Raw genomic sequence first — 26,094 nt, 5'->3', positions numbered from 1 at the left:
CATATGTACAGATGGGTCACAAATTAAAGGGAAACATGGAAGAACCAAGTAAGGGCCACTATGTGCCAGAATAACAGCTTCAGTGCACCTTGGAAATTGATTCTACAATTCTCTGGAAGAATGAACACCACTCTTCTTTGATGGTGGTGGAGAGCACTTACACTTCGGTCCAAAATCTCCCATAAGTGTTCAATTGGGTTGAGATCTGATGACTGTGAAGGCCATAACATATGATTCACATCATTTTCACACTCATCAAACCATTCAGTGACCCCTCGTGCCCTGTTGATGGGGGCACTGTCTTCCTGTTTCTACACTCATATTTCGGGTTTGTCTCCTGTCTGTGCCCTTCACATACCCACTGCATGGACAAGCTAATGTGCATGTTAAGTACAGTATTCTGCTGCATTGACCATGACAGATTCACTACAATTATAGTGACCCAATCAACATAATGTGATATTCGGTCCATCTCCGTAACGAGATGTATTTTTTCCCCAGGAGGTCAGAGCAAGGACCTGTAGCTGGAGGAGATTGGTTTCTTGCTCAGAGATACTTTGTCAAGGCCAGTGCAAGAGCTGGACTCCTGGTGCTTTAGTTGAAAGACAGTAACTCTGTGTAAAGCACACGGTGCCCTCTCCCTGAACTCCATCAGTTGTTATGGCATCTATCCAGTGGCTACTTGCTGCATTCAGGGACTGGAAGCTGAGCATTTGGAGCATTAGCTCAGTGGGTCATGCCGAGTGACATCTTCAATTAGCCTTATTCAGTTCACAGTTTTGGACTTGAGACTATAAACAATCTTGAGACATGTCCATCTGTGACAGTCTTGTTCCTGCCACATTTTAGTGTGACTGTATGTCATCATACACTATGAATTTGGTGATAATATTTGGAAAATGAATTGCACTGTACTGCACTGTATATGTCGCTGTATGTGTATGTCATTCCAGTGAATGTGTGAGGCGGGCGTGTTTATAAAGTGTGTGGTCAACAAGTGCTGACCTTGCGTTCTTTGTCTCCATACTCCAGGCCCAGCGTATCCATGGCACGGACGATGGCAGCCAGAGATTGGATGGTGTTGCTGTAAACGACAGGCTTGTACTGCTTTACGTCGTCGCCAGAGAAACCGTCCTCATGGATGATCCTAAACACACACAAATGCACACACATTAAACAATGGGTCAAGTACTTCATGATTTTCTTTTGTTCACACACAAAATAATTTGTAAAAATCCATTACATACTACTTATAGCACTTACTGGATTATTATTATATAGTATGTCATGAACAGAAAAGTCTGTAAAGCCAAGTGTGCTAACCTGAAAATACAGAAGGTATAGATACCAAATGTACTGTATGTGTTCCTGGGATATATTAAAAGGGTTAGGTAAATTAAGGAGGTGTTGGAAGAATGGAGGTGGGAGGTTAGAGAGAAACACAGGTGGTTGAAGGAAGGTTACAACAAAAATACAAAAGAAAGAGAGCAGGAAGGGAGGAAGGGAGGAAAGGAGGGAAGGAGGGAGGGAGGGAGGGAGGGAGGGTGGGTCCATAACCAGTAGGCTAAGCTGACATTTAGGAACAGAGTTCTAGCGGCAGCCTATCCTGCTGTTTTAAATGTCATGCTATCTTTCACTGCAGCTAACGCAAGGACACACCAGCAGACAGACTCAAAGACAGTTACACAGTTAAGCAGGCAGACAGATTGCACAGACGGACAAATCAGACAAAGTCAAACAGAGAGAAATGACAGAGAGATGGGCAGCCAAGAACAATACACAGGACACCAGAAAACAATTGCCTGATACACACAGACGGATACAGGTTGGGGCAACACTGTGAGGCAATTCAAATAGACAAAAACCCCACACATAAATGATTCAGGGTGAACAAGCCTTCTGTATAGAAAGGACTAAGGATCAAACACAGCTCCTTCTTCGAACAAATATACGCATCGCTATCACACTTACATTTATCTAGCTCTGTATCTATCACTATCCCTCCTGCATAAATGCCTCTTACTGTGGCTCTTCCCTCTTGAAACCTCCTGACACACCATAGAGATTAGCCGATGGGCACATCACCAACTCATCTCTATGTTGAAGGAAATATTGTTTTACCTCTCTGCCTATTACACATAAGCTAGACAGCCAATCACCCATCTAGATCTTAAAAAGAGCAAGCTTACTGACTTGATGCTAATGAGCTAGTGCCAAAGCTCTTCTGTCAGCACCATAAAAGTACCATGTTTTGACACCCAGCTTTACTTTTGAACAGACTAATCCAAAGAGTCACAGAGTCAGCCTTTCAAGAAGCTGAAATTTAGAAGTTAGCTATTCAGAGAAGTTTAGGACATGAGTGGAACTAAGGCACCACTAAGCAGTTAATAAAAATAGAGGATATTAATTATCTTACATAGATTATTGTTGAAATTACAAAGCAACAACATGAAATTCTCAAAACGTTCACTGGAACATTTTATTGGCATCTCTTCCTCTCATACATGCACAAGCGCACGCACGCACACACACACACACACACACACACACACACACACACACACACACACACACACACACACACACACACACACACACAGTTCTCTGTCTCCAAAATACGTCAGCAGCTGCAGGCAGTGTAGTTAGTACTTAGCCACTAAACATCTGTATGCAAGTTTACGTGCGTGTGCGTGAGCATGTTTATGTTGTGTGAGGGTGTGTGCGTGTGTGTTTGCGGTCTCGAGGACAGCACAGTCCCAGGCAGTGTAATGTTTCAGATCAATCAGGCAGCCTGCCAGTCCTGTATAAATACACCAAGCTTCTATTTACATCGGTGACTTTCACACAGCGGGCCAAAGCACAGATCTATACACTGGAACGAGGACAGATAAATGGCTTATTCCTATCTGTATCATGTGCACATCAGCTAACAAGTCCAACAAAACTCCACAGTGTGATCAAGTATGGGTGGGTGTATACCGCATCACAGCAGAAAACAGATACCTACATTTTTTGTGGCTCTATATGTGCTACTCTGGCTTTACTCTTCGTACTCTTCTCTCACTCACTCTTAATGACTTGCCAACCAGACACTTTTTCTGAAAGCCTTCCTTCCACCTTTCCTTGCACCACAGAGGTGAAACGAGGACAAGCATCCAATTAAAAGAATTGGATGCCTCAGTCTCTGCAGAAACAGTGTGTTGAGCTGAAGATGCCAAGAAAGAGGGTGATACTTGCTTCACAGTAACATGAAATGCTTACCGAAGAAAATAGAACCAGGCACCTCTGAAATCCAGAAACCCAGTACTTTAGCAGTTTGTCTTTCTAACGTGAGACAACGTGATATACATCAACCTGCGTGCTAGGATAATGACAACAACATCTGTGTGCAATTTCAACATATTTTCCGAACCTGGTGTGGAATTTTAACGCTTCTATACAAGCTATAACTAGTTCAAGTAGAAATCAGTGTGGGAGAGTTGATGGACAAACACAACAGAATCATTACCGTCTTCCTCAAAACTTAATACTATTACCCTCATTAAATTAACCCAGGAAGAGTCAAAAACAGAGGATACAGAAATTCGATTACGCAAAGATTTCAGATTAGTGTTGTAGCAAGTGTTGTTAGAGGTGTATCGCAGACTTGTTTTTCTTGTATGTGAGTGTGTGTGTGTGTGTGTGTGTGTGTGTGTGTGTGTTGGGTTTGTCCGGCCTGCTGACGTGAGCTTTCATGCATGAGGACCTTTTCTCATTACCCACTCTCCAAGCCCTTCTGTCAGCAAAGAGAGAGCACTATGTGTGTGTGTGTCAGTGTGTATGCGTGCAATTTCTCATAGCTTTGGCACAATCCCCACAGTGACCTGAAACATAGTTTAGTTTCACACTGAGCCAGACAGATGGACAGAGAGACAGACATATGGGCAATTTAACCACGACATTATTCCATGATATCATTGTATGGCTGCCATTTTGGAGGCCAAATAGCAGTGTAATGACAGATGTCAGCAAGCAATCAAAATCACATTAAGTGATCAGTATTTGTGGTGCTCCCCTGTAATGCTGTATAAAAATTGATAATTACTATATTTGAAATAACAACTAACTTTGTCAAGTTTAAACTTCATTTAATCTTTGTTGGCTGTGTGAAATTAATCTAATTGACGACAAAGAGAGGTAGCTTTGGATTCAGTTCCATAACTGGCCTTTTAATCTCAGTTGCTCATGCCACTTCTAATGTGTGTTACTGCTCAGTAGTGAGGCAACAAGTGTGTTTGGGTGCTTTGGTGGCTTGATTAACAGGCATTACACCTGATTTAGTTGGCTGGCACATGCTCAACCCACCTCTCCAGTCATGTGGCCCAACATGTAAGTAATTACTTAACCATTGAAGAAAGGATAAAGCGTTCTTCAGAGAGAAAAGACTGTCTTTAATTTTGAGAACAGACCATGTGTTTCAACACCACTGTGTCTTTATCAGAGTCAAAGAGGACAAACGCATCAGGCAAACATATATGTTCAACCTGGGGTAGGTGTACATTGGGGAGATGGTAGAACAAAAATTCAAACCTATTGGATAAAAGATACAACGGCTGGCACCGCCAGAGCCAATGTGCTGATGCCACACCCAGATAATGGGTGTGCTGCACTCTTTTCTTTGCTACGTTGCATCTGATTCAGCTGGAAGATGTGTGGAGATTGTCACAGCAAATTTACTTTCCCAAATAGACAGCAAGTTGTCTGTCTTACTTATTTTACAGGACTGGTTCACATTGAAACAGATTCACCATTCCTCCCGGACATTAAAAAATTCTTTGGAAAGAGGTTTCAGTGTGAGTGATGGGCCAGGATAAAATCAACAGTCCTCAAAAGAAGCTGAAGCCAATATGAGCTGTAGCAAGGGAAAACACAAACATTTTGGAAGATATCTACTTCATTTGTCTAACTCAGATTTTGTCTTCCATCACTTATATGGGAAGCACTTTAGAAAAGGAATCTCTTAATGGCAGCATGAAGAAGAAGAATTATTATAGCAAGAAAAATCAGTTTCAAGTCTAATATAGGCACCTGACTTGAAAAACTGCCGTCCTTTAATACTTGATTTTTATCCTGAGATCTTTGTGTTTCACCATCAAATATAATTCATTTAAATTTTTCCCTGCTGTGAGCAGCTCCTCTATTTCCTATCTACATTGCATCGTGGGAGAATAGAGACCATCAACAGTACATTTAAAAATTTACAACAAATACAACATAAAAATTTCCTGTGTGAACACGCCACAAAGTCGAAACCTGCTTATAACTAGTATGTCATAAATTTGTCACACGTGTGCTTTGGGTTTTCAGTAACTAACAAAGAAGGTGAAGCACTAATCACTGAAGAGCAGTATTCATCACTTTATTGGTCAAGGATATCGTTTTATCCCTTGGATGGTGGGTAAGGAGCACCAGCTCTATTCTTCAAAACATCAGGATATTCCAGCGTGTTTGTTTGTGCAGCAATGCAGCTGCCTTTAAGGGGTGCACTGGGGAGGAAAATGATGTCCATTTCAGCAGATATTAGCGTCAGCCTGCGAGCTAACACAGCCATGCCAATTGGCCAGCTTATATGCAATTAAGTAATGACAACCACTCTTCAGTACCAGTCTGTGTCAGTCTGCGGGACCTGGTGTGAATCAAACCCTTCAAAAACTCCCTCATACATCATACAGTATGCGTGAGTCTGAGTCCAGATTTTTCTGCAGTAAAGTAAAAAGGTAAATAAATTAAAAAATGTATGTTTTTTTTTTTATCACAAAATGGCCTTTACAATAAAGATTTATCAACAACAACAAAAAAAAAACTGGAATCAAGTTGAACTGAAATCAAGTTCACCTAAAATGTAGAAGGAGCATCTTTTGTATGAAGGTGACTTTGTGGCTCTCCTGACAACAGACAAAAGCTTAAAGCTGTGGCATTTACATTTAATCTAATCTAAAGCTAAAGGATATTACTACTAAGTGAATTACAATACACAGCAGTACAGAAGGTCAGTATCTCCAACTACCATAAACACAAACTGCAGATAACAAAACACACACACACACACACACACACACACACACACACACACACACACACAGTATCAAACACAACATGCTGGTCCTTCTCCTTTCTGTCTCCCATTATCCCCTACACTCGTATTTTTATCCTCACACCTACTCATGTGAACACGCACAAACACAAAGCCTACACACTGCACTGTGCAATTAGGTCTTTATCTATGTTTTGCATTGTTGCTAGCTACCACTGTTTGTCCTGACACAACCACACACACACACCCAACCACCCACACACACACACACACACACCCACATACACACACCCTGGAATGACTTCTTTATCGCTATGCTGTACATCCACTTACTTCATGGTCTTTGTCGACAGAGCTCTTAGTCATGATAAAGTGCACGCTGACCAACTCCTGTCAGCACTGTCGGACAGAGTTACTAATAGAACGTATGTGTGCGTATGTGTGTGTCTGTGGAGAGTGTTGGAGCAAGTGCAAAGAGGAGAAACGGGGGATAACAGTGTGATGGGTGATAATGGGTATGAAAGAGAGCATGAAAGGAGAGGGAGATAATCAGAAAAAAGAAACTATAAATAACTGAAGGTGTCAGTAATACAGCCCCCACTCTGACTGACACAGACACAGACACACACACACACACACACAAACTGTGAAATTCAGGCATCAGCTGCTCCGTCATCTGGCTCCACTCACTTGCCATCACACCTTGAGGTCAAGCAGCAGCATCCTGAGGACACACACTCACACACACACACCTCCATGCCCTCAGCTCTATTTTTTTTGTCAAATCAGAAATAACCTATTTTTTAAGCCATGACAGTGAAATGGCTCTAGGGATGATCAGTCAGTCAGTCAGTCAGTCCATCAGTTCAGTCAAAACTGAAGTATCGTAATTATTGGATGGATTACCAATAAATTCATTATGGATATTGATGGTGTATTGACTATTCATCTAGTGCCACCATAGGGTTGACCTGTGTAGTTTTCAGTAAAATGCCATTAAGTACGTTTCCAAACACCTGTTTTATGCAAATTTTCAATTTGTGCATTAAAAAGCAGAGTGGAAATGCTGAAAACTCAAAAACAACTCAAAGTATCTGAGGTGGAAAACTGGGTCAGTCAATAAAAGTTAAATGTGTCAAAGCACAATGAAAACAGGCTTGGCAAAGAAATAATAACGTACAATAAGCATACGACTCAAACCCTCTGCTCCACTGAAGAGATGAGTGATGAGTAATATGTAATATCCCTCAAATCAATACGTGAAACAAATATATGCTGATTAAGTAGCTGATAAAATCCTGCTCTTTGTATTGTGTAACACTGGATCAATGAACTCATGCTAAGCACTTAAATGTATAATTTAAGTGAAAAAACTAAAATTACAAGTAAGGAAAAGAATCCTCCCTGCAAGAAAAAGAAGAGTCTTTGACTCTTGTGCCCCTCCTACTAAGAGCAAGTACGATGTCAGCAAAGACTCAATATTTCCATAGTGACAGGTAGATTAGGAGTTTCCTCCCTTGTTCAGTGTTTCATGCTAACAATGTATCCCCTACTGGAGAGGAGCCGTTCTGGCTCCAGGTTTGGTCATGTGCTGATGGAGTGTTCTCGTGCCAAGGGACACAGACTGCCTCACTCTAGTTCAGCTGGGATGTTAGGAGCTGCACACACATGCGTATTAACCCAGGCAGACAGGAGAGCAGAATAATTACAGTTCAGTATTACATCTAGGAAGACCTCATTAAATCTATCTGCCATTATCTCTCTGTTTCACTGTCACATGTTATCTCTATCTGCCTCTCTCTTCTGCCAGGTCCTCTTTCATCCCTTATTACTCCTGTGTCCTCCCTCCCTCTCTCTCTCTGTAAATTTTTTACCTAACATCACACTCGTTCTCTGTCAGTCTGTCCCACTCACTTACACATTCTCTTTCACTCCTTCTCACTCCTCATCCCTAATAATACTGTCTTCGTTTTTTACCCCTCTCCTTCAGCTTCCTTTCCTTTTCCATTTGCAATTAACTATTAATTAAAAAACACAGTGTTGATGCACAACACACCCTTTTCTCTCCCCAGTGGCGGATCTCTACGGGGAAACACAAATGCACGAGCACACACGCACACAGGTGCTCACCTGGCAAAGCTGCACAAAGAGTCACACCCAAAACTTTGCACTGAAGCCTTGAAACTCAGTTTCAATCTGTATTTTTTTAATGAATATTTTCATGTTGAATACAGTCAAAATCTTTCTTTTTGGCTGGAACCCCCCATAGATGCATTCGTCTCTACACTGTACTTCTGAATTCACAGGACTAGGCTTATTAAATATTCAGCTCCTATGCACATACTCCCATCAGAAATCACTGTTTGGTAATCATGAGTGAATAAAATGTAAACCTTCATCCAGTATTTTTTGTTGGCTGGCTATCGATACAGCTGCTGACATTCAAGGCCATATAGTATGTGGTCGAATAATCAAAACCATTTTGTGACTGCAGCCTCATCCAGTCACAGCACCATGTGCACTATGTGCACGCTCACTGGTAGATTGATGGACGAAGGTTGGTGGAGGGAATAAGACAGACAGAGAGAGACAGAGAGAAGTAAGGCCACAGGTTTAATCAGGTCATCCTATACAAGGTCGAAATGTAATTATTCAGCTTTCCTGTCCTCCCCTGCGTCAATATTAATTACTTACTTCTAGGGATTCAAATAGCAACCAAGGAAAGCCCAGTCATCTAGCAGAAACAAAGGGGAATGGGGCTTTCCTGAATTCCAGCAGGCAGAAAGATGGTTCTGGCCTGGCTGAGGCCCAGCAAAGCACTTACCGGAGACTAAGGACTTCGAAACAATCATGAACTTGGGTAAAAAAAAAATCTAATATTCAATCTGGAATCATCTGTTCAAATTCAGTTGATCTAAATTAATTGCATGATTGCTCTAATTTGTTCTATTTTTTATTAGCCATGCTTTCAGCATAGTTTTGTGAAAGTAAAGTTGGCCTTTTAGTAGGTCATCACTTTGGTTCAGGCCGAACGATCTCTGACTGAACTATTGGATGGATTACAGTGAAATGTGGAACAAATATCTGGATGAATCCAAATTACTTTTCTAGTAACATCAACCAAAGGACAAATTTTCATATAGAAGCAGTTCTATTGACTTTTGCCATCCCCTGATTTTTCATCATGGTTTTTGTTGTTTTGAACGAAACCTCTCAGGAGCTATTGGACAAGTGGACTGACTTTAAGTTTTCCATCAACATTCATGAATGGATGGATGATCTGTCATCACTTTGGTGATTCCTCAACTTTTAATCTAGTGCCATCATCATGCTGCTTCAGCTGTACTTTGTGTTTAGTCCTAATTAGCAGATGTTAGCATGCTAACACACGATACTACGTAATACTTGCTGAATGTCAACATGTTAGCATTTTTATTGTAAGAATGGTGCCGTGCAAGTGTTAGCTTTTAACTCAAAGTATATCTTTGCAAACTCACATAATCCATGGGGCTGTTGGAGACAGCCCTCTAGAGACCTTCTAGTGATCTAATCTATTATGTTCTATCGTCTTCTATATATTCACTGAAAAGACAAATTATGTATGTATTAAAAATGATAAAGACACTAATCTATCCATCTACTTCCCTTATTGACCCAATACCAAAATGGAATTTAAGAATCATATCAATGCTAAAAACTGGATTTTCTAGATTTACAGAGTAAACAGAAAAATACAAACACCTGTGTGATGTAATGTGGAGCACATTATTTACATACTATATATGGAAAGGGGAAAAACAACAGAAACACCTTTACAATATAATTAAGTCCAATAAAAAAAAATAAAAAAAAATCACAAATGCCACTGGAATAATTCTTATCATATGATTAAACCAACCCCTCTCTAAGACTGTAATAGTCGAAAAAAGTGTCAAACAACAATAAACAAATCACAAAAATAGTATTTATTACAGAACTGCTGTATAGATTCTATAACCCTTCTGTCCAAACTTTGAAGTGATACAAGCACAAAAATAGACATGCATTCAATATACACTCTTCCAGCTAAAAACCCAGCCACAGTCCCCATCAGCTGACTGTATATCAGCTGAGTGTGGTCACTGTAACAAGACTCCATTGTCCTGCACAGTGCTGAAATCTGCCAAATAGGTCTAACACAAAAAAACACTCACTCACACAACCACATCAACATATGCACACAGACAAAAGCACGGACTGAAAAAACACACTCTCAGTTGTGTATAAGTGTAGACACGCGCGCGTGCGCACGTACACACACACACAGATTCCCCCCACAAAAGACCTTTGTTTTTTATAAGAAGCCCCGATTAGCATGCGGACCACACACACATTCATATTGACCTGGTCTCATACAACTGTGCAAACCAAGAAAGAGATGGCTTGGAGCGCAAACAGCCTTTAATATAATAAAAAAAGTAAATGGGGTAGAGAACAAGCAAAGAAATGAATGTAGAGGGAGGAAGAAGAGTTAACAGTTATCACCAGTGACTAAACAGCTAATGTGCTCAGAAGACAGAAAACATATTGTATGATTATTGACAGGCTCAGACAGGGAGTCCACACCTAAAAATCTGGGATACTGTTGAAGAGCTGTGACTGCATGAAGGTTTGTGTCTACCGAGCATTTATCATTTTCAGAGAGGGAAGAGGGGTTTTAGGACCGATACAGATCATCAGTTTAAACGTCATGAGTATCAGCTTATGGATCCTGCACTGAAACATTTTTGCAGAAGGCTCCTGCACATGTCACCTGGAAGAAGCAACATTTAATCCAACATACTATGAATTTGTACAATTAACTTTATGCAGCCAGCTACATAATTAAAATCCTGCTTATATGTTAGCGCATCAGCGGTATTAATCCAACACTATACAATATAATTATGTAAAGCTGACAGAGCCAGCATAATGAGTAATTTTCCCCAACACCTAAAAGATAAATGCATACAGAGCTCAGTTTACAGCGCATACTTCAAGGGTTCTGGGTCGCTATCTGGGTAGCAATCACATGTTCAAGAAGGAAAGTGTAAAAGGAGTCTGTGCACTGATTAGTGTTCTCAGTTATGTTTGTTTGACAAGATATAATCTAGCCGTGCCACTACACAGAGTTCCAATTGTTCTCTGTTTAGTCTGTCCCGACTAAACAGACCTAGCTTGCTAGCTCGCTGTCTGAAGAGGTCAGACAGTTTCCGTTTCTTTCCCATGTGTGCTAAAACTGATTAGTAGCTGATGTGGGCGCTTAGTTGCAGTATCTGGTGAAAACAGTCCTCAGGGAACAACTTACAATATCAATGAAGACTATTCATAGTCACTATAGTCATCCAGATTCTAGGATAAAAAAAAAATTAATCCAAAAGTCTCCTTCATTTCCTTTAAGAGCAACATAGAAAAGGCGCAGCCTGCTGTGGATTTAGCTCTATGGGTGGAGCCCATCAATCCAAATCATGCAATGATGTTGATGTCAAGATGATGCCTGGAAGACTGATGGTGGGAAGCACCTCAACAAAAACAGGTGTGGTAAACTTATGGATCATCCCCTCATCATTGGTCATACAGATGTGGTTCTGGTCAATAGTAGTGTCCAACACAGTCTGGAGTGTATTATAAAAAAAAGACCTCTGGCCATAAGAATCTGTCACAAGAGACTTCTTATTTCACAAATTTTAGACAAACATTTATAATGTTCTTAGTGATATGTTCTCAGTGAAAAAGAGCTGCCTCCCGACTTTACAAATATATCTGCAAATGCTGTATTTCTGTCACAATCTTTAATTGTCACTGTTGAACTTTTACACCGCAAACAGAACATTTTCATCGTTTTGATGTTCACAATATCCTTTCAGCAGAATTATTTTAGAGAAGTTGTCTAAAAGCTTTCTAAAAGTTGTGTAGAAGTACAGAGAGGCGCAATGCGTGAAAAACACAGTGTGGAAATTTGTATCATGTGGAAAGAAGGACTGAAGAAAACAGAACAGGGTAAATGAGGCAAGTTCAAAAGAGTTGACAAAATGAGATGAAAAAGGAAGGAACCATTGGAAGTTTCTTCATTTGAGATAACTGCTGTGTGTCTAAGTGTGTATGCTCTCATAAAGTTTTGTTACTTGACATTAAATTTAAAGCCGTCCGGCTTCCTATTTACAAGATGCAAATGGGATTCAAACACTAAATGGACCCACGCTGTTACTGAAGAGTGCTTGGACGTGCTAGCGGGCACATGCACACACGCAAACACAGCTATCACGATGCCTTTCTGTTATTTCACAGCTCACTGAGGCAGCCAATCAAATCATTCCAGTGATGAGCACACCCAGGGCTATATTTAACCAATGAAGGGTGACTATCTGGCTGACAGACTGTTTCAGATGACCAGTTACAGACTGTCTCTTCATGCAAGAACTGAGTTGGTGCCAACATGAGTCCCCCTCCCTCGCCCCCGCCTCCTCTCTCTTTTTTTTCCCATGTTTTCTCTCCTTGGGTCCAATCATCCCAGGAAAAAGAGGCTAATAATTATCAACGAGAACAGAGTCCAGGAGTGGAGCGCCCTTTGCACTCTGTCCTTGACTCCTCATCTCTCTTTGTCACTTCCTCTAACTTGCTTGATAGGTGAGAATACGTTCTTCCACTTGCCAGTCTCTCTCTCTCTCTCTTCTTGCTCAAAATGGCTTCGCTTCCCTCCTCTTACCTCCCCAACCTCAATCACACTCATCCTCCCTCCTCATATCGTACTTCACCCTCCTCTCTACTCTCCTGTTTCTTTTCACACTCCCACATCACTTTGCCCTCCGTAGGAAAAAAAATTGAATTTTTCTCTGTGGTTGCTTCCGCTGGGTGTCCGTGTAACTCCCCTTCCTATTTCATCTTCTCACTTCTCTCCTCATACATCCCTATGTTCTTCATTACTCCTCTCTTCCCACCCTTACTTTCACCACTTCAAACTTGCTATTTTCTCCCTTAAGCTCAGTCCTTTCTATCCCTACTTGCGGACTGCTCCCCTCTTTCTTTCTTTCTTTCTATACACTGGGCATCTGTTTTCCTTCATTAAAACTCCCTCTCTGTCTCCCTCCATCTATAACTCCCCTCTCCCTCTGCCTCTCTGCACAAAACACCACCACCTTTTTTTCTCCATCAGTCTTCCCTTCCCCCTTTTATTCTCCTCTTCTGAGGCTTAAACCTAATTATCTCCTGTTCTAGAGAAACCACACACACACACACACACACACACACACACACACGGTGGGAACAGCCTGTGGGAAGCAGTGCAGCCGTGAGGGACGGGCAGCGTTTGTTCTCCCTTCGGCCAGTCGCCTCTGATCATGTCAACAGGGCACAAACACACACACATATATATATACACACACACACACACACACACACACACACACACACACACACACACACACACACACACACACAGTAAGAGAAAGTCTAAGATGAAGAAAGAAGAAATGAAGTAATCATTTTTAGTAAATCCACCCTTTAACCCATTAGCTATACCTTTTCTCTCTCATCTTTGAGAGTAATGGAGGTGACACTTAATTTCTAGTAAATATTCCATAAATACGAAATGAATACAAATATGAAACAAATACAAATAGCCTAACCACAACCTAAAGCTCCAACCTTTCAGTAACCAAGAAGCAAAACAAAATGAAACAGCCTACTGATATAAGACTGGAACTGGACAACATATTATAAAACACCTTTTACAACCATCTTCAAGAGACCTGCCTGCAGGCAGGGAAACCCGAGGTGGGACCAGCTAAGGCAGTGACTGAACTTTCTAAGTCAAATACTTACATATAGCACCTCATAAATAAATAACAGCCCTGTCAAAATAATACTGCATAATCAACTAACCAAAAGTCTTGATTGGTTGCGACACAGTTAGTAGACAAAAGACAGCATTGTGGGTGAAGAACAGCAGCAAGCAGACCAACATTCGATAGAAGCATCAAAGTGGTGGAAAGATATGAATCAGAACTTCCAGTCAGGACTTTCACAATAAAATCAGAGCGGAAACATGTTGCAGATCGTGATTCAGATCGCTGATTGCGATTCTACCCAAAAAGATTGTCAAATGATCTTTTGGCCAAATTGCCCATCCCTAACCTGAACTACAAATCCACATTGTTGTGCGAGCAAGTGGAGGTAATCTCTATTGCTGCTTTTCAGCACCTGTAAACTGCATGTATCCTATCACATCTTGATAGGATACATGCAGTTTTATATGGGTTTATAGACTGTTAATGATTGAAAGAGAAATTACCTGGAGATTTTATAAAGGTATAAAAGATGTTATGACTCCTCTGGCTATCATGTGGCTTAGAGAAGTCATGAAGACTCATTGGGCTCACTTTTTCAAGGTGTCTGGTCCCTCTCTGACGCCTCTCTGGTTTACATTAACAACTGATATCAACACAGAGAGTGGGAATCAAGCTCAAATTTTCAGGTTTTTTAAAGTAACAGTACAAATGACAAATCTTATCCTTGTCTTTATTTTCCTATTACTTCATTACAACAACTTTGAAATGGGAGGGGGCTACACTTAAACCCACCACTGGGTAGAACCTCTGATATTTTCTCTTACTTTTTAGTAGTTGTGCGTATGAAATATGAAAATATTACTACGTTAAATTGTTTTTCTCACACACTCACACATACACTGAGCACTGCTGGAGAGGTCAGTTTGGCAGCTGGGCAGCGAGAGAAACCTTTGCACACGTCTAAACACACACAGGCTCCATAAACAGATGGTGTCTCCCGCACACACACACACACACACACAAATGCACAGCCAGCTCTGTGCACAAGACAGAGATATGTAGTTCACACATGACCAGGTCCCTTGGGTTGGGCCCCAAATATTACACTCAGTATTATTATATAATAAATAATAGATATATGTATACACATATACACACAGAATCTATTCATTCACACGTTTCTCTTTTCTTTAGATTCCCCTTCTGCACGGTCATATATTACATCTGCATCGTACACATCAATTCGTCATCCCCTTCCTTGTCTTACAAATGTTATCCTACATTAGAAACAAGCTGTGGCTTCCCACCTTGATGATTCACTCATCCATAAACAACTGTAACCCACTCTCTCTCTCTCACACTCACACTCTCTCTCTCTCTCACACACACACACACACACACACACACCACAGTGCACTTGTGCTCCCAAGAGATTTGTTATCAGTGCTTTTTCATGAGTTATTGCATCATCTAATAAACTGTGTTTCAAAGAAGAATAGGCAGAGTTTTGTCAGACACATGTACAGTCTGGTAAATGATTTTAGCCAGAGCACATTTCAAGAGCCTGTAGAATGGACTCAAAACTACTAGTCTTTATTGTGAGCATAGCTGCAATACCTTTCCACTGTACCGTACAGAGTGGTAATAGACTCTTTACTTCTACTTACTGAGATCACACGCACAGCTGTGACACACAGTGCAACTCAATATACACACCATAAAATCTAAATCTAATCCACTCGTCTCTGTCTCTCTCCGACTCTCTCTGACAAAAAACACGCACACACAATCGGTCACTTGAGCACGCCCCAGATGTTCAAAGCACTGTGAAAGAAAATGCAGTAAGGGCTTTCCACTCCTGTGATGCGGTTCCGGAAATAGCCAAGAGTCTCTGAACGGAACATAAAGGCTTCCCTGGCAGGGCGCTGTCCACCACTTGAAAAGCTGCTTCCCTCTCTATAATATCAGATGCCCTTTGTAAAGAAATACAAACACTGGAATTTATTGTGGAAAACTACTTTTGGGCCTCAAATAGCACAACTCAAGAACGTATTCCACTTTGGAAGACTTTTGTATTTGAGGTTTTGAAAACAGAAAGGTGTCTCTCCTATCCTAAAGTATTTGCAGTATCAGAACCAGTTTCATCATCTCATCCATTAGCATTAGCTAGAGTAGCTTGTAGACTGTAACCAGACAACACACACATGGATGTGGCATGACTGGAAAGATTGAAATACATGAGTGTGATGAAAGAAAACTGGCTCCCTTTCTGTCAACAAGTTCATTAAAATGTATTTAACAGTATTAATCTTATGCAGCTATAATGTGTGTCAATAATATCTGCACTAATACCATAATAGGCTCATACTTATATTGACCATCACAGCCATCACATAACTGTGTGATTAACAACAGCCCAGTGCAGTCACTGCATTCAGTTGCTCCATAGGTTATGGCCTACTAAACATATTCAATGAACATCAGTGGGAGCTTTGGTCAGTCAATGTGCAGAATGTGCTGTGCTGCTGGATTGTCCATTAACAGCTGAGAAACCGGCTCATCTGGATCCACTGACCCATGTCCCTGTGATGTGTCACTATACAACCACAACCAAAGCCTATTATCGACTAAAATGCACATGCTGTCGGTAAAGAGACGTAGCAGACGAGATAGAAGAAAAACCATATGTCATGACTGGATTACAGATAAAATGACACATGTGGGGAAGGGAAAGGGGGGCGGGGGCAAGAACTATAGTAAATCCTCTTGGTATATTATGGGATTATCTCAGTGATACAGTAAATACAAAAATACTATTTAAGTATAAAAGTGTTGCTTGAAGATTTCTACTAAGTACCACAGATAAATCCCTATAGGATTGTTATAAGGACATGATAATGGAGGGGAAAAAAATCGGATATCTTTAATTAATTAACTAAATTCACTGCTAAGGACCACAAGTACATGTTAAATCCCTACAGGAATAAAACAGGAGTACTGTGGTGATATTTTATCTGCGCTACATTGGACTGACCAATGGTTAGTGAGTAGGCCGTCACAAACACTGACACAGCCAATAGGCTACATGCTTTTTAGATAAAGGTGTTCCAAGCTACAACAGCCACTGGTAACTGATGTTGCCATAACAAAAAGCAGTACTTTCATATTTTGGGTCAAAACATATTAGGGCTGCAACTAATTATTATTCTCAATTATCTAAAGCCTAAGGTGATGGCTTAAAATGTCTTGTTTCCATCCAAAAAAAGGACAAAAATCCTCACATTTGAGAAGCTTGAACCAATTAATTTTTGGCATTTTTGTTACAAATTAAACAATTTAAATAATAATCTGATAATCAAAATACTTGCTGTTTAATTTGCTGTCAATAAACTTATCCATTAATGGATAAATTCAGTTCTAACAAATACAGTAACATGAAATAATCCTGCAGTAGAACAGAAGTTGGATTTGGTCATTAAAATACACTGGTAAAAATCCGACATTTGTCAGTGGTGTGGGAATATTATCAGTGTTTGTTAAGGTAGGTGGAATATATTGAATTCCCTGTGTCTACACTGACTAACACCTCCGCACTGGATTACTATAGCTTTTAATAAAAAAAATATACCATAAGAGCAGCATTAAAATGGACATCAATTGCATGACTGTGTGACACAAGGTTACCTCTGCACCTGAGATCAAAAAATCATTGATGTGGATGAGGAAATCAAAGTGGATCTTATCCTACCCTTAGGCATCCATATCCTACAACTATGTGATATCAATTACAGACGCCCCCTCCCGTCCAAATACTGAGGTCTGGTGACATGGCCACACCTCAAATCTTTATACTAATGCAAGCTTATGCAGGAAAACTAGCAATTTCAAACCAGTTCAGTACATGCTACTGGAGGAAGTAATGGACCTCAGCGAACATCAACGTATACAGGCAGTAACAGAACAGATTCTGTGTGTGTATAACAGATCATTTGGACAACCCATTTCATGTAATTTAGCAACATCTTCAAACAGTTTCCATGCATACACAGCAGCACAGCAAATCACTGCACCTGCATTATGTTTTTTCCACACCCAATTTGGTACAATCTTCCCACCCACGCAGAGCAACACCAGCTGTTTAACAAGGGTTGAAAGAGCGATGCTTGGTCAGATGTTTGACAAGACCAGTCACAGTTTTGGTTCAGGTCTGGGATCAACAGTAATGGACAACAATCTAAAATTATGGTGCTGTAGACCATCAAGCCACAGTTACAGGCTCATACTTCTGTGTGTGTGTTAGTGTGTGTGTGTGTGAGTGAAAGAGACAGAAAGTGTGAGAGGGACACACATACACACTATAGGGTTATTAGACCATGCTTATTAGAGACTTACTTCATCTGTTTGACGATGGTGCTTTTCCCTGACTCTCCAGCCCCTGAGGGATAAGAGACAAGAAGACAATGTAAACAGGGTGGGTGTGTGTGTGTGTGTGTGTGTGTGTGTGTGTGTGTGTGTGTGTGTGTGTTTGTGTGTGTGTAAGACAGCAAGATGGAGACAGAGTGAGAAAGAGGAGGGGGTGGGGGAAATGAGAGAGAGAAAGAGAGAGAGAAAGAAAGAAAGGGAGAATCAGCCTCTTAAAAACCTAAGTGAATAAGGACAGCAGCAGCAGCAGCAGCAGGGTGGAGATAAAAAAAGATGGAGAGAGTGGCTGCACCCTTTCTTCCTCAACATCCTTTTTTTTTTTTTTTTTTTTTTTACTAGCTCCTTCCACCCTCCATCTTTAAATTCAGCAATTTAAACAGATTAAACAGGCTACTTACAAGATCATTTCCCACAAAGAATCAATGAATCAATCTCCCACCCCAAACCAATGAACCAACACTGCCTGTGCTTGACCCTCCATTGCTGCATACTGCCATTTTTTTTTTTTTTTTTACTGGCATCCATCTGCAGTTATCCTCTCTGATGTAGTTCCCACCTTTTACCGACACTTTGACTGGTTCTGCAGAATTAACATTTTACCCACCTGGTACATGTTTAGTGGAAAAAACCGCCTACAATGGCAGGTAGCTTGCAAGTGATGTAATAAGAGGGCTCTGTGTGTTAGAAGCCACAATCAAGTCCATCAGTTCCTCTTTGATCATACGCTGGATTTTTGTTCATAATGTTGTTTTTTGGCTTGTGATAAACATCAGGTTTTATAATAAATATATATATTTATTTCCACCACTACCCTCAGAGGGTCATCTCTTACCCAACGCCCCCCCACCCCTACCCTCCCCACACAACACCACACCTTTCAACACTCCCAAGCGTTTCATTTGCCTGCCGTGGCTCGACAGGCCCTACGGTTCAACCGGCGTCTCTTACCGAGCAGCAGCAGTTTAACATCTTTGGCCGCGGTGAGACCGTCCTCCTTGAGGTTTTTCTCGATGGCTTTGCTCCGGTCCAGAGCCGCCCTCTCCTCTGCGCTCAGAGTACATCCCATGGTTAGAGAACACAGCTTGATAGCGTTACCGGTACCGGGATCCACGGAAGAAAAGAGAAAAAAAAAGCAATAAAAAGGTGGATTCAGTGAAACTTGCGCGTGGAAACAAAGCTGGCTGCAAATCCTTTTTTTTTTCTTTTCTATCTTGGTTTATTTCCTCCTTTTTTTTCTGCGCTATACCTTCGATCCGTCTCCCTCAGTCTCTTTCTCTCGCTCTCTGGGCAGCTCCCTCTGTCTCGCTCTCAAACCGGGGGGGAACGGAACCGTTAACGCATTTAAATCAAGGATCCACTCGGTTTGATCCACAGCGCAGAAGAATAAAACAACACGATGTAGCCTCCGCAGCTTGTAGCGGTTTGTTTCTCAGGCGTGTTTCTCGGTGGTGGTCTGTCGGTCCGTCCGTCCTCCGTGTCTTTTTTCTGGGGTTTTTTTTTGTTGTTTTTTTTTTCTGTCGGTAAACCACGGTAACGGTTCTCTTCTCCTCTTCAGTTTGTCGGTAGTACGTGTTACTGGGCGGCGGTGAGCAGCGCTGGCATCGTTTGGTTTTTCTCACGGCGGCTCACAGTGGACCTTTTCCTCCGTTTGGTTCCTCCGGGGCGGGCGGCGGGGACTCGCTCTGTAACGCTACTGCCTCCCGGTAGCTCCGGTAGGGGCTCGGTCCTTCGTTAGTTTATTCGTTCAATTGCTGGTGCTGACGTCAAAACAGTAAGAAGAAAAAAAGAAAAAAAGTGGGGAGATTGAGGAAGAGAGCCTCCATGCTCCCAGTGGCGCTGCCTGGTGGTGCACTGTGTAGTTGGCCACCTTTACAGGCTTATTTTCTCTTACCACATAACTTGTGAGTGTTGATAACACACTTATCCAGTGAGGTCAAGATCAACAAAAGGAGTATTTACACTTCAGCTAACCTTAGCAAACATCGTGGTTACGCCAGGAGCAGTAATTCTTCCCGGTCAGCGCATGAATATTTAAATCCAAATTAAATGTTATGCGGTCAATTAGAGCCAATTAGAGCGGAAGTGGTCGTGTTAATTTTCCACTACCTTATTTATAAATATAAATATCGATATTTTATACATAAATAAAAGTATTTAGAGCGTGAATTAAGGTTTATTACTGGCCTTGGAAATAAACGTGCACGTAACTGGACGTTTTTCAGGGTTTTCAGCCACTTAACTGGCCTCTCCAACAGATGAAGTTTGTTAAATTGTCAAGTCATTGCAAGAGGTTTCATGTGCAGTTGTTGTCATGTGACCTAAGTGTGAAATTGTCATGGTCACATGATACCAAGTGGTTGTTCCAATAATGTTTTGGCTCCTAATATTTAGTTTTTATTAGGTTATATTTTAAGTCATGTTAGTGGTAATTGCTCAAAGAATGGCAATGTCAGTGGGTCTATCTGCCACATTGGTCTAGACTGAAATATCTCAACAACGATTGGATTAAACTTGGTACAGATATTCAGATATATGAACGTAATCTCATTAAATTAGAGATGCTGGGGGAGGCAGCTGTTCCAAAATGTCCTCTGAGTGAGTTATTGTCTCCATACAATCACCCCTATTCATTTGCTTCATCATATGGGGTTTCTCCAAGTGATAGTGTGGTCGGCTTAGTAATAAGGTGTCTGTCATCATCATCATCACCATCATCTGCAACACCAACTAACTGAAATGAAATATAATGTTCATTACATACACCACGGTAGGTTTATTGAATTTGTCTCAGCTGTGGTGGAAAGTGGTGAAATATAGCTAATATAATAAAAAATAATAATAATAATAATTAAAAGCCAATTAAGTCAAGTCTAGAGTTGCAAATTTCATGGGATGATTTTCCAGTTGAATCCATGTGACAGGCACATTATGCAGTCATGATACACTGATAATGTCCATATTCATGTAAAAACTCCACCAACTATCAACCACCACAAGACCCCTCTGTCTGTACAAGAACATCTGAAATGATGACTAGTCATCCAATAATGATACCACTCAACTCTAACCTACACTGTAAGACTTTACCAAAATCTTACCTGCAAAAACACTTCCATTTCTTTTACATAATCACTTAAATACTCATTCAAGTTTATTGTTAGTTGTGCTGTTTCCTCACTTAGATAGAAAATGTCAAGCAGTGGAGTGCTTGAGTACATTTCCTTTTCCATAGTTGTTTGGTTACTGTAAATCTTTTAATGTGTCACATGCAGTACTTTTAGTGTTACTCCAGAAGCTCTTAGAAATGAAAATGTAAAAAAAATTAATTATCTTAAAGTTTGAAGCCTCAGAAGAAAAAAAAACATTTCAACCTCAGCAGTCAAGACAAATGTACAGGCTTTCACGGATTTAAGATAACTGTTCTCTCAGTAATGGTTAATAGATGTCGGCAATTTCTGACGCCCAACCAACAGTTGCAGTGAAACTCGGCGGTTACTTGTCTATCAGCACTGTCTCAATTTTTACATCTGTGGCATCACCGCAGATAAAATCTGCTGGCACAAGTGCTTATTTCCCACAGCAAAGTGTTTTGATGCCTCTGTTACAGCCTGGCATGGTTTAGACCCATTAAGACCAATTATGGACTTCAGAAAACAATGAAGACTATTCTGTGCAGTTAGTTTATGCTTTGTTAATAATTCAAAACCTGAAGGAAGATTAATTAATTCATTAGACTCTGTATGTACTCAGTTAGTGGGGAGTCTTATTTTTAGCCAAAACAAAATATTTTGTGTTAATCATCAAATGTACAGAAGTCCATATGTTTTAATTGACTTTTTTAAATATGACTCATAGACTATTTTAATTAATCAAATAACAAAAATTCAGCCACACAAATTTTGGCTCAGCTTGTGGTGGTTGATATCATGCAAAAACATTTTGGTTTAGGTCGTTTTAGGGTTACATTTAGTTTCATACAAGCAAAGATGCCCTGGTTGAGTAATTTCACAAAATCCTTCATACATTTTCATCAAAAACTGGGCATTTATCATTTTGAGCACGTCAGTGCAGCTTTTGATGTTCGAGTCTGCACAAAGACTATAGGGTGTAGTGTCAGGGCTCTCAACTGTCCCCCTGCACATGAAACCCACGGCAGCTGCTTCCTGCAACCACTCAAAACAATTTGAGTGTACACTACCCTGCCCAGCATGAAACGGCAGTGAGCCAAAGTGAACAAGTGACTACTGCAGGAAGTCAAGCATTGAGCATTGCTAACTGCTACAGTAGTCACATCCTGGTGTGTTTTATAGGAAGATTATTTCACAATAGATAAAACTTGAGGATGAATACAGAAACAAAACCAGAATGACTGAGGTCTTACACATTCAAAATTTCATTGTATGACAGAATTATGGATGTTATCGACTTTGCTAGCGAGGGTATAAGCAACATTTTGATTTATTATAGAGTAATCCAAAAGAGACCATATCACAGTGTACATTTAGGCTGCATTTGTGGTGACACTTTTCTGTGCGTCTTCCTATTTAGCATTTTTAAGCAGCACCTTATACACACATTTAATCAATGGTTTATAACACACTTTGATTTTCTACACAACTTTATAAAGACAGTTTATATTATTTCATATATTACAACTTATTTTATATTATTACAAATGTTTTGTTGTTTTGTTTATATTGTCAGTCGTTTTGTTGATATACCACCGCTCACTTGGCCGCCTGCAGGATGAGTTATAGTTGTGGACAAATACGTTAATAAACACTAGAGTGTTATAAACTATAAATAGCAGGACTCTAAGAAAAGTGTTATTCCAAAAGACGCTCGTCTAGCAGATTGTAAATAGCCCCTGATCCTCAGTGATGTCAGTAGTTTTTTTTATCAGCTTCACGAGTTTACAGAATTATACAGTATAATAGTGTTTTTTTTCTGTTGGAGTTCCTAAAACACTCTTAATTCACAAGAACTATTTTCAAGTAAGGCATTTGAGACAGATTTGAGATCAGATATCATATTAAAAACCTCACAGAAACACGTGTGTCTCAGCTGCCTATTCAGAGTGAGCAGTCTAAACATAACCAGTGGAATCTGTATCAGCTGATAGGAGCTAGCGACCCATTTTTTCTCAGGGAACATATCCATGGTCACGATTTTGGAAAAGAAACATTTGGTCTTGTTTGATACAGATTTGTAGATATATCGTCGACATTAAGCATTCTTACAGGAATAGTTTTCTGGGAAATACACTTAGACTATTTGTTTCATTGTTGAGAGTTAGGTAAAAAGATCAACTTTCTTATAGTTGTTTGTTAAATTGAAGCCACAACAAGGTTATCTTATTGTAGCATATGGACTGAAAACAGGCAGAAACATCTAGTCAGGCTCCGTCCAAAGGTTTAAAAACACATGTACCGGCACCTCTAACACTCACTGATAACACACTGTATCTCACTTCTTAATCTGGGTGGGATTAGTAGAATGAGTAGTGACTTCCTCGGATGTTGTTATCACCATTTAATTGCCATGATGTTATTTTTACACTTCTGTCTATGGATGAAAAAAAAGAGATATAACTTGTTGAGTTTTAGAGGTGATGGTAGGTGGGGTTTTTTTTTTACTTTTGGAGAGAGTCAGGCTAAATGTTTCCCCTGTTGCCAGTCTTTATGCTACAATAATCTGTCCTGGCTGTAGCTTCATATAACAACAACATATACAGCATATATACATATAAGAGTGGTATGGATCCTGTCATCTCACTCTGTTAGAAAGTAATTAAGAGCATTTCCCACAATGATGAACTACTCCTTTAAAGGTGAATGCCCATAAACTGAAAGATTATAGTCTCCAGGTGTTGGGGAGTACACCTTTTGTGACACTGATAAATTGCCTTAAGTGATGTCATTTGAGTCAGCGTTGGTTGGGTCTGACTAAAATTTTGAAAAACCTCTGTAACCCCGCTCATCTGTACTTGTGGCTAGCAGCTCAAGGCTTCATTAGCTGCTAACATACCCAAATCTCTGACTGATTAATTGATCTTTCTTTTAAACTGTCATGTGGGTCCCACAATATAAGTAAAGTTAAGTTACTGTAGAAAGTAAATAGTCCATAACCAAATGTTACATTATCCCTTTTTTGCAGTACTTGATTTTTAAACTCCTTATTCTGCATCTGTAGCATTCATGAACCTGATCATGAGCTATTAAGGAAGAATCTCAGATCTGCCCCATATAGAAGGAATTCTGTGAGTGGTTTTTATCTCCAGTATGTTGCATATACTACATATTCACTGATATTAGAGCAGCGTTGTTGCACCTTCTTTCTCTTTTTCCTTCCTTTATCACATCTGGTCAGTCCGTTAACCAACACAGGCTGTGATTACACAAGCAGCTCGTGCACACACACACACACACACACACACACACACACACACACACTATCAACATTGATATGATGCAAGTCTTCCGAGCAGAATGTAAGAACTGCACTGTTGCCTCAGACTCAGGGTGGGATCCACTGATTGAGGACAGAAAAACAGAAGAGACTAAAAGTATTTTACAACACACTAAATAGAAAATCTGTGCTGGCAACAGTTCGTTTTTTTGATTGCATTTGATCTACTTTAACCTTTGTTTACCTGGGAAAACTAAAAATAGTATAGCTAATGTTTATACATTACAACCATCCAAATGTATGTACTCATCTTGATAGTTGGCGAGCATCACTGATGATTATAGCAACATCAGCAAAAGTGTAACCAAAGGTGCACAAGCAAAGAAAATGGATTGAACAGTGTCTTTATCTGCTATAACTTAAGCTGCAATTCTTAACATGGCTGACAAACCAATTGAGCATTATTTCCAAAACCAAGAAGTGCATCATTAACTAAATATATTAGTTTGTGCAGTTACAGGTTGAAGAGGGTCCTAGATGGTATTAGTGTTTTGGCTAATGTTAAAGGTTATCTTTTTTACACTCTACACACAAATCCAGCTAGAGCTACCCAACATACAGTTCTTCTGTCAAACACAGTTAATTCACAGTTAATGAAGAAGACTATTTGAAAATATTAATAAATAAATGTATATAAATAAATATATAAAGATAAGCATACAAACAGAGATTAAGTTAGAACAAAATAACAGTCTTACATTTTTTCTTATGCTAAACTAGGACTAGTTAGCTTTACACTGCAACACACCAACAACACTGTCTCTTTATTTCCATGTTTCTCCCCTTTCTCTTTTACAGGATTCTGTTTCAAATGAGTCAGCTGGAAAAATTATGAAGTCAGCTGGAGACACTTTAGCTAACATTAGTTTAATTAAATCACTAGATACAAAATCTGCCAGTGACAATCATTTCAGCCAGACAAAGCAGTGGTTGCCAGTTAAACATAAGAAACCTGCTATTTGTCGATCTCAGTGTGACACCACTGTTTCAAAAATCACTCAATCAAGAAGTTTGTGTGGTAAGTCAGCCCCTGTTTTCATTATAAACTTCACATACGCTGTGTGAGAAATGAGGACTTGATGAGAGTATAGCAACAGTAACTAAGGGGAGTGGGGCTTAGTGAATGGTCAACTGTTGGTACTTTTAATTGGAATAACTTGCAACACTATGTTATAATTCCACCAAACAACTCCACCAAAGAACCCAGATAATTTCCTGATAAAAAGTGTGCAGATGATTACAGAACGCCAACATCTTCTTTTCAAAGAGAGAGCACGGAGGCTGTGGACTGATTTTGCCAGTGAAAAGCAGAATGTGGGAAGAGGG

The 26,094-nt window shown here is 40.1% G+C and overlaps 1 protein-coding gene across 3 annotated transcripts in view; it reads right to left on the bottom strand.

Moving 5' to 3' along the window:
• Positions 1-20,186, bottom strand: part of LOC130176849 (guanine nucleotide-binding protein G(o) subunit alpha) — an 85,669-nt gene extending 65,483 nt beyond the window's left edge. Inside the window, exons 1-4 of one of the 3 annotated variants that reach the window (XM_056388197.1) lie at positions 19,547-20,144; positions 19,249-19,381; positions 18,271-18,313; positions 1,006-1,147 (exon numbers count right to left, since the gene is read on the bottom strand). In XM_056388197.1, coding sequence (XP_056244172.1) covers positions 1,006-1,147; positions 18,271-18,313; positions 19,249-19,366 — 303 coding nt within the window. In that variant the 5' untranslated portion in view covers positions 19,367-19,381; positions 19,547-20,144. Of the gene's footprint in view, positions 1-1,005; positions 1,148-18,270; positions 18,314-19,248 lie in introns of all 3 variants that reach the window. The other 2 variants (XM_056388195.1, XM_056388196.1) reach the window with 2 other exon arrangements.
• Positions 20,187-26,094: the final 5,908 nt, after the last annotated feature.

The sequence above is a fragment of the Seriola aureovittata genome, chromosome 10, assembly GCF_021018895.1.
Source record: "Seriola aureovittata isolate HTS-2021-v1 ecotype China chromosome 10, ASM2101889v1, whole genome shotgun sequence".
Classification (NCBI taxonomy): Eukaryota; Metazoa; Chordata; class Actinopteri; order Carangiformes; family Carangidae; genus Seriola; species Seriola aureovittata.
This window is presented reverse-complemented; position numbering and strand designations above follow the sequence as displayed.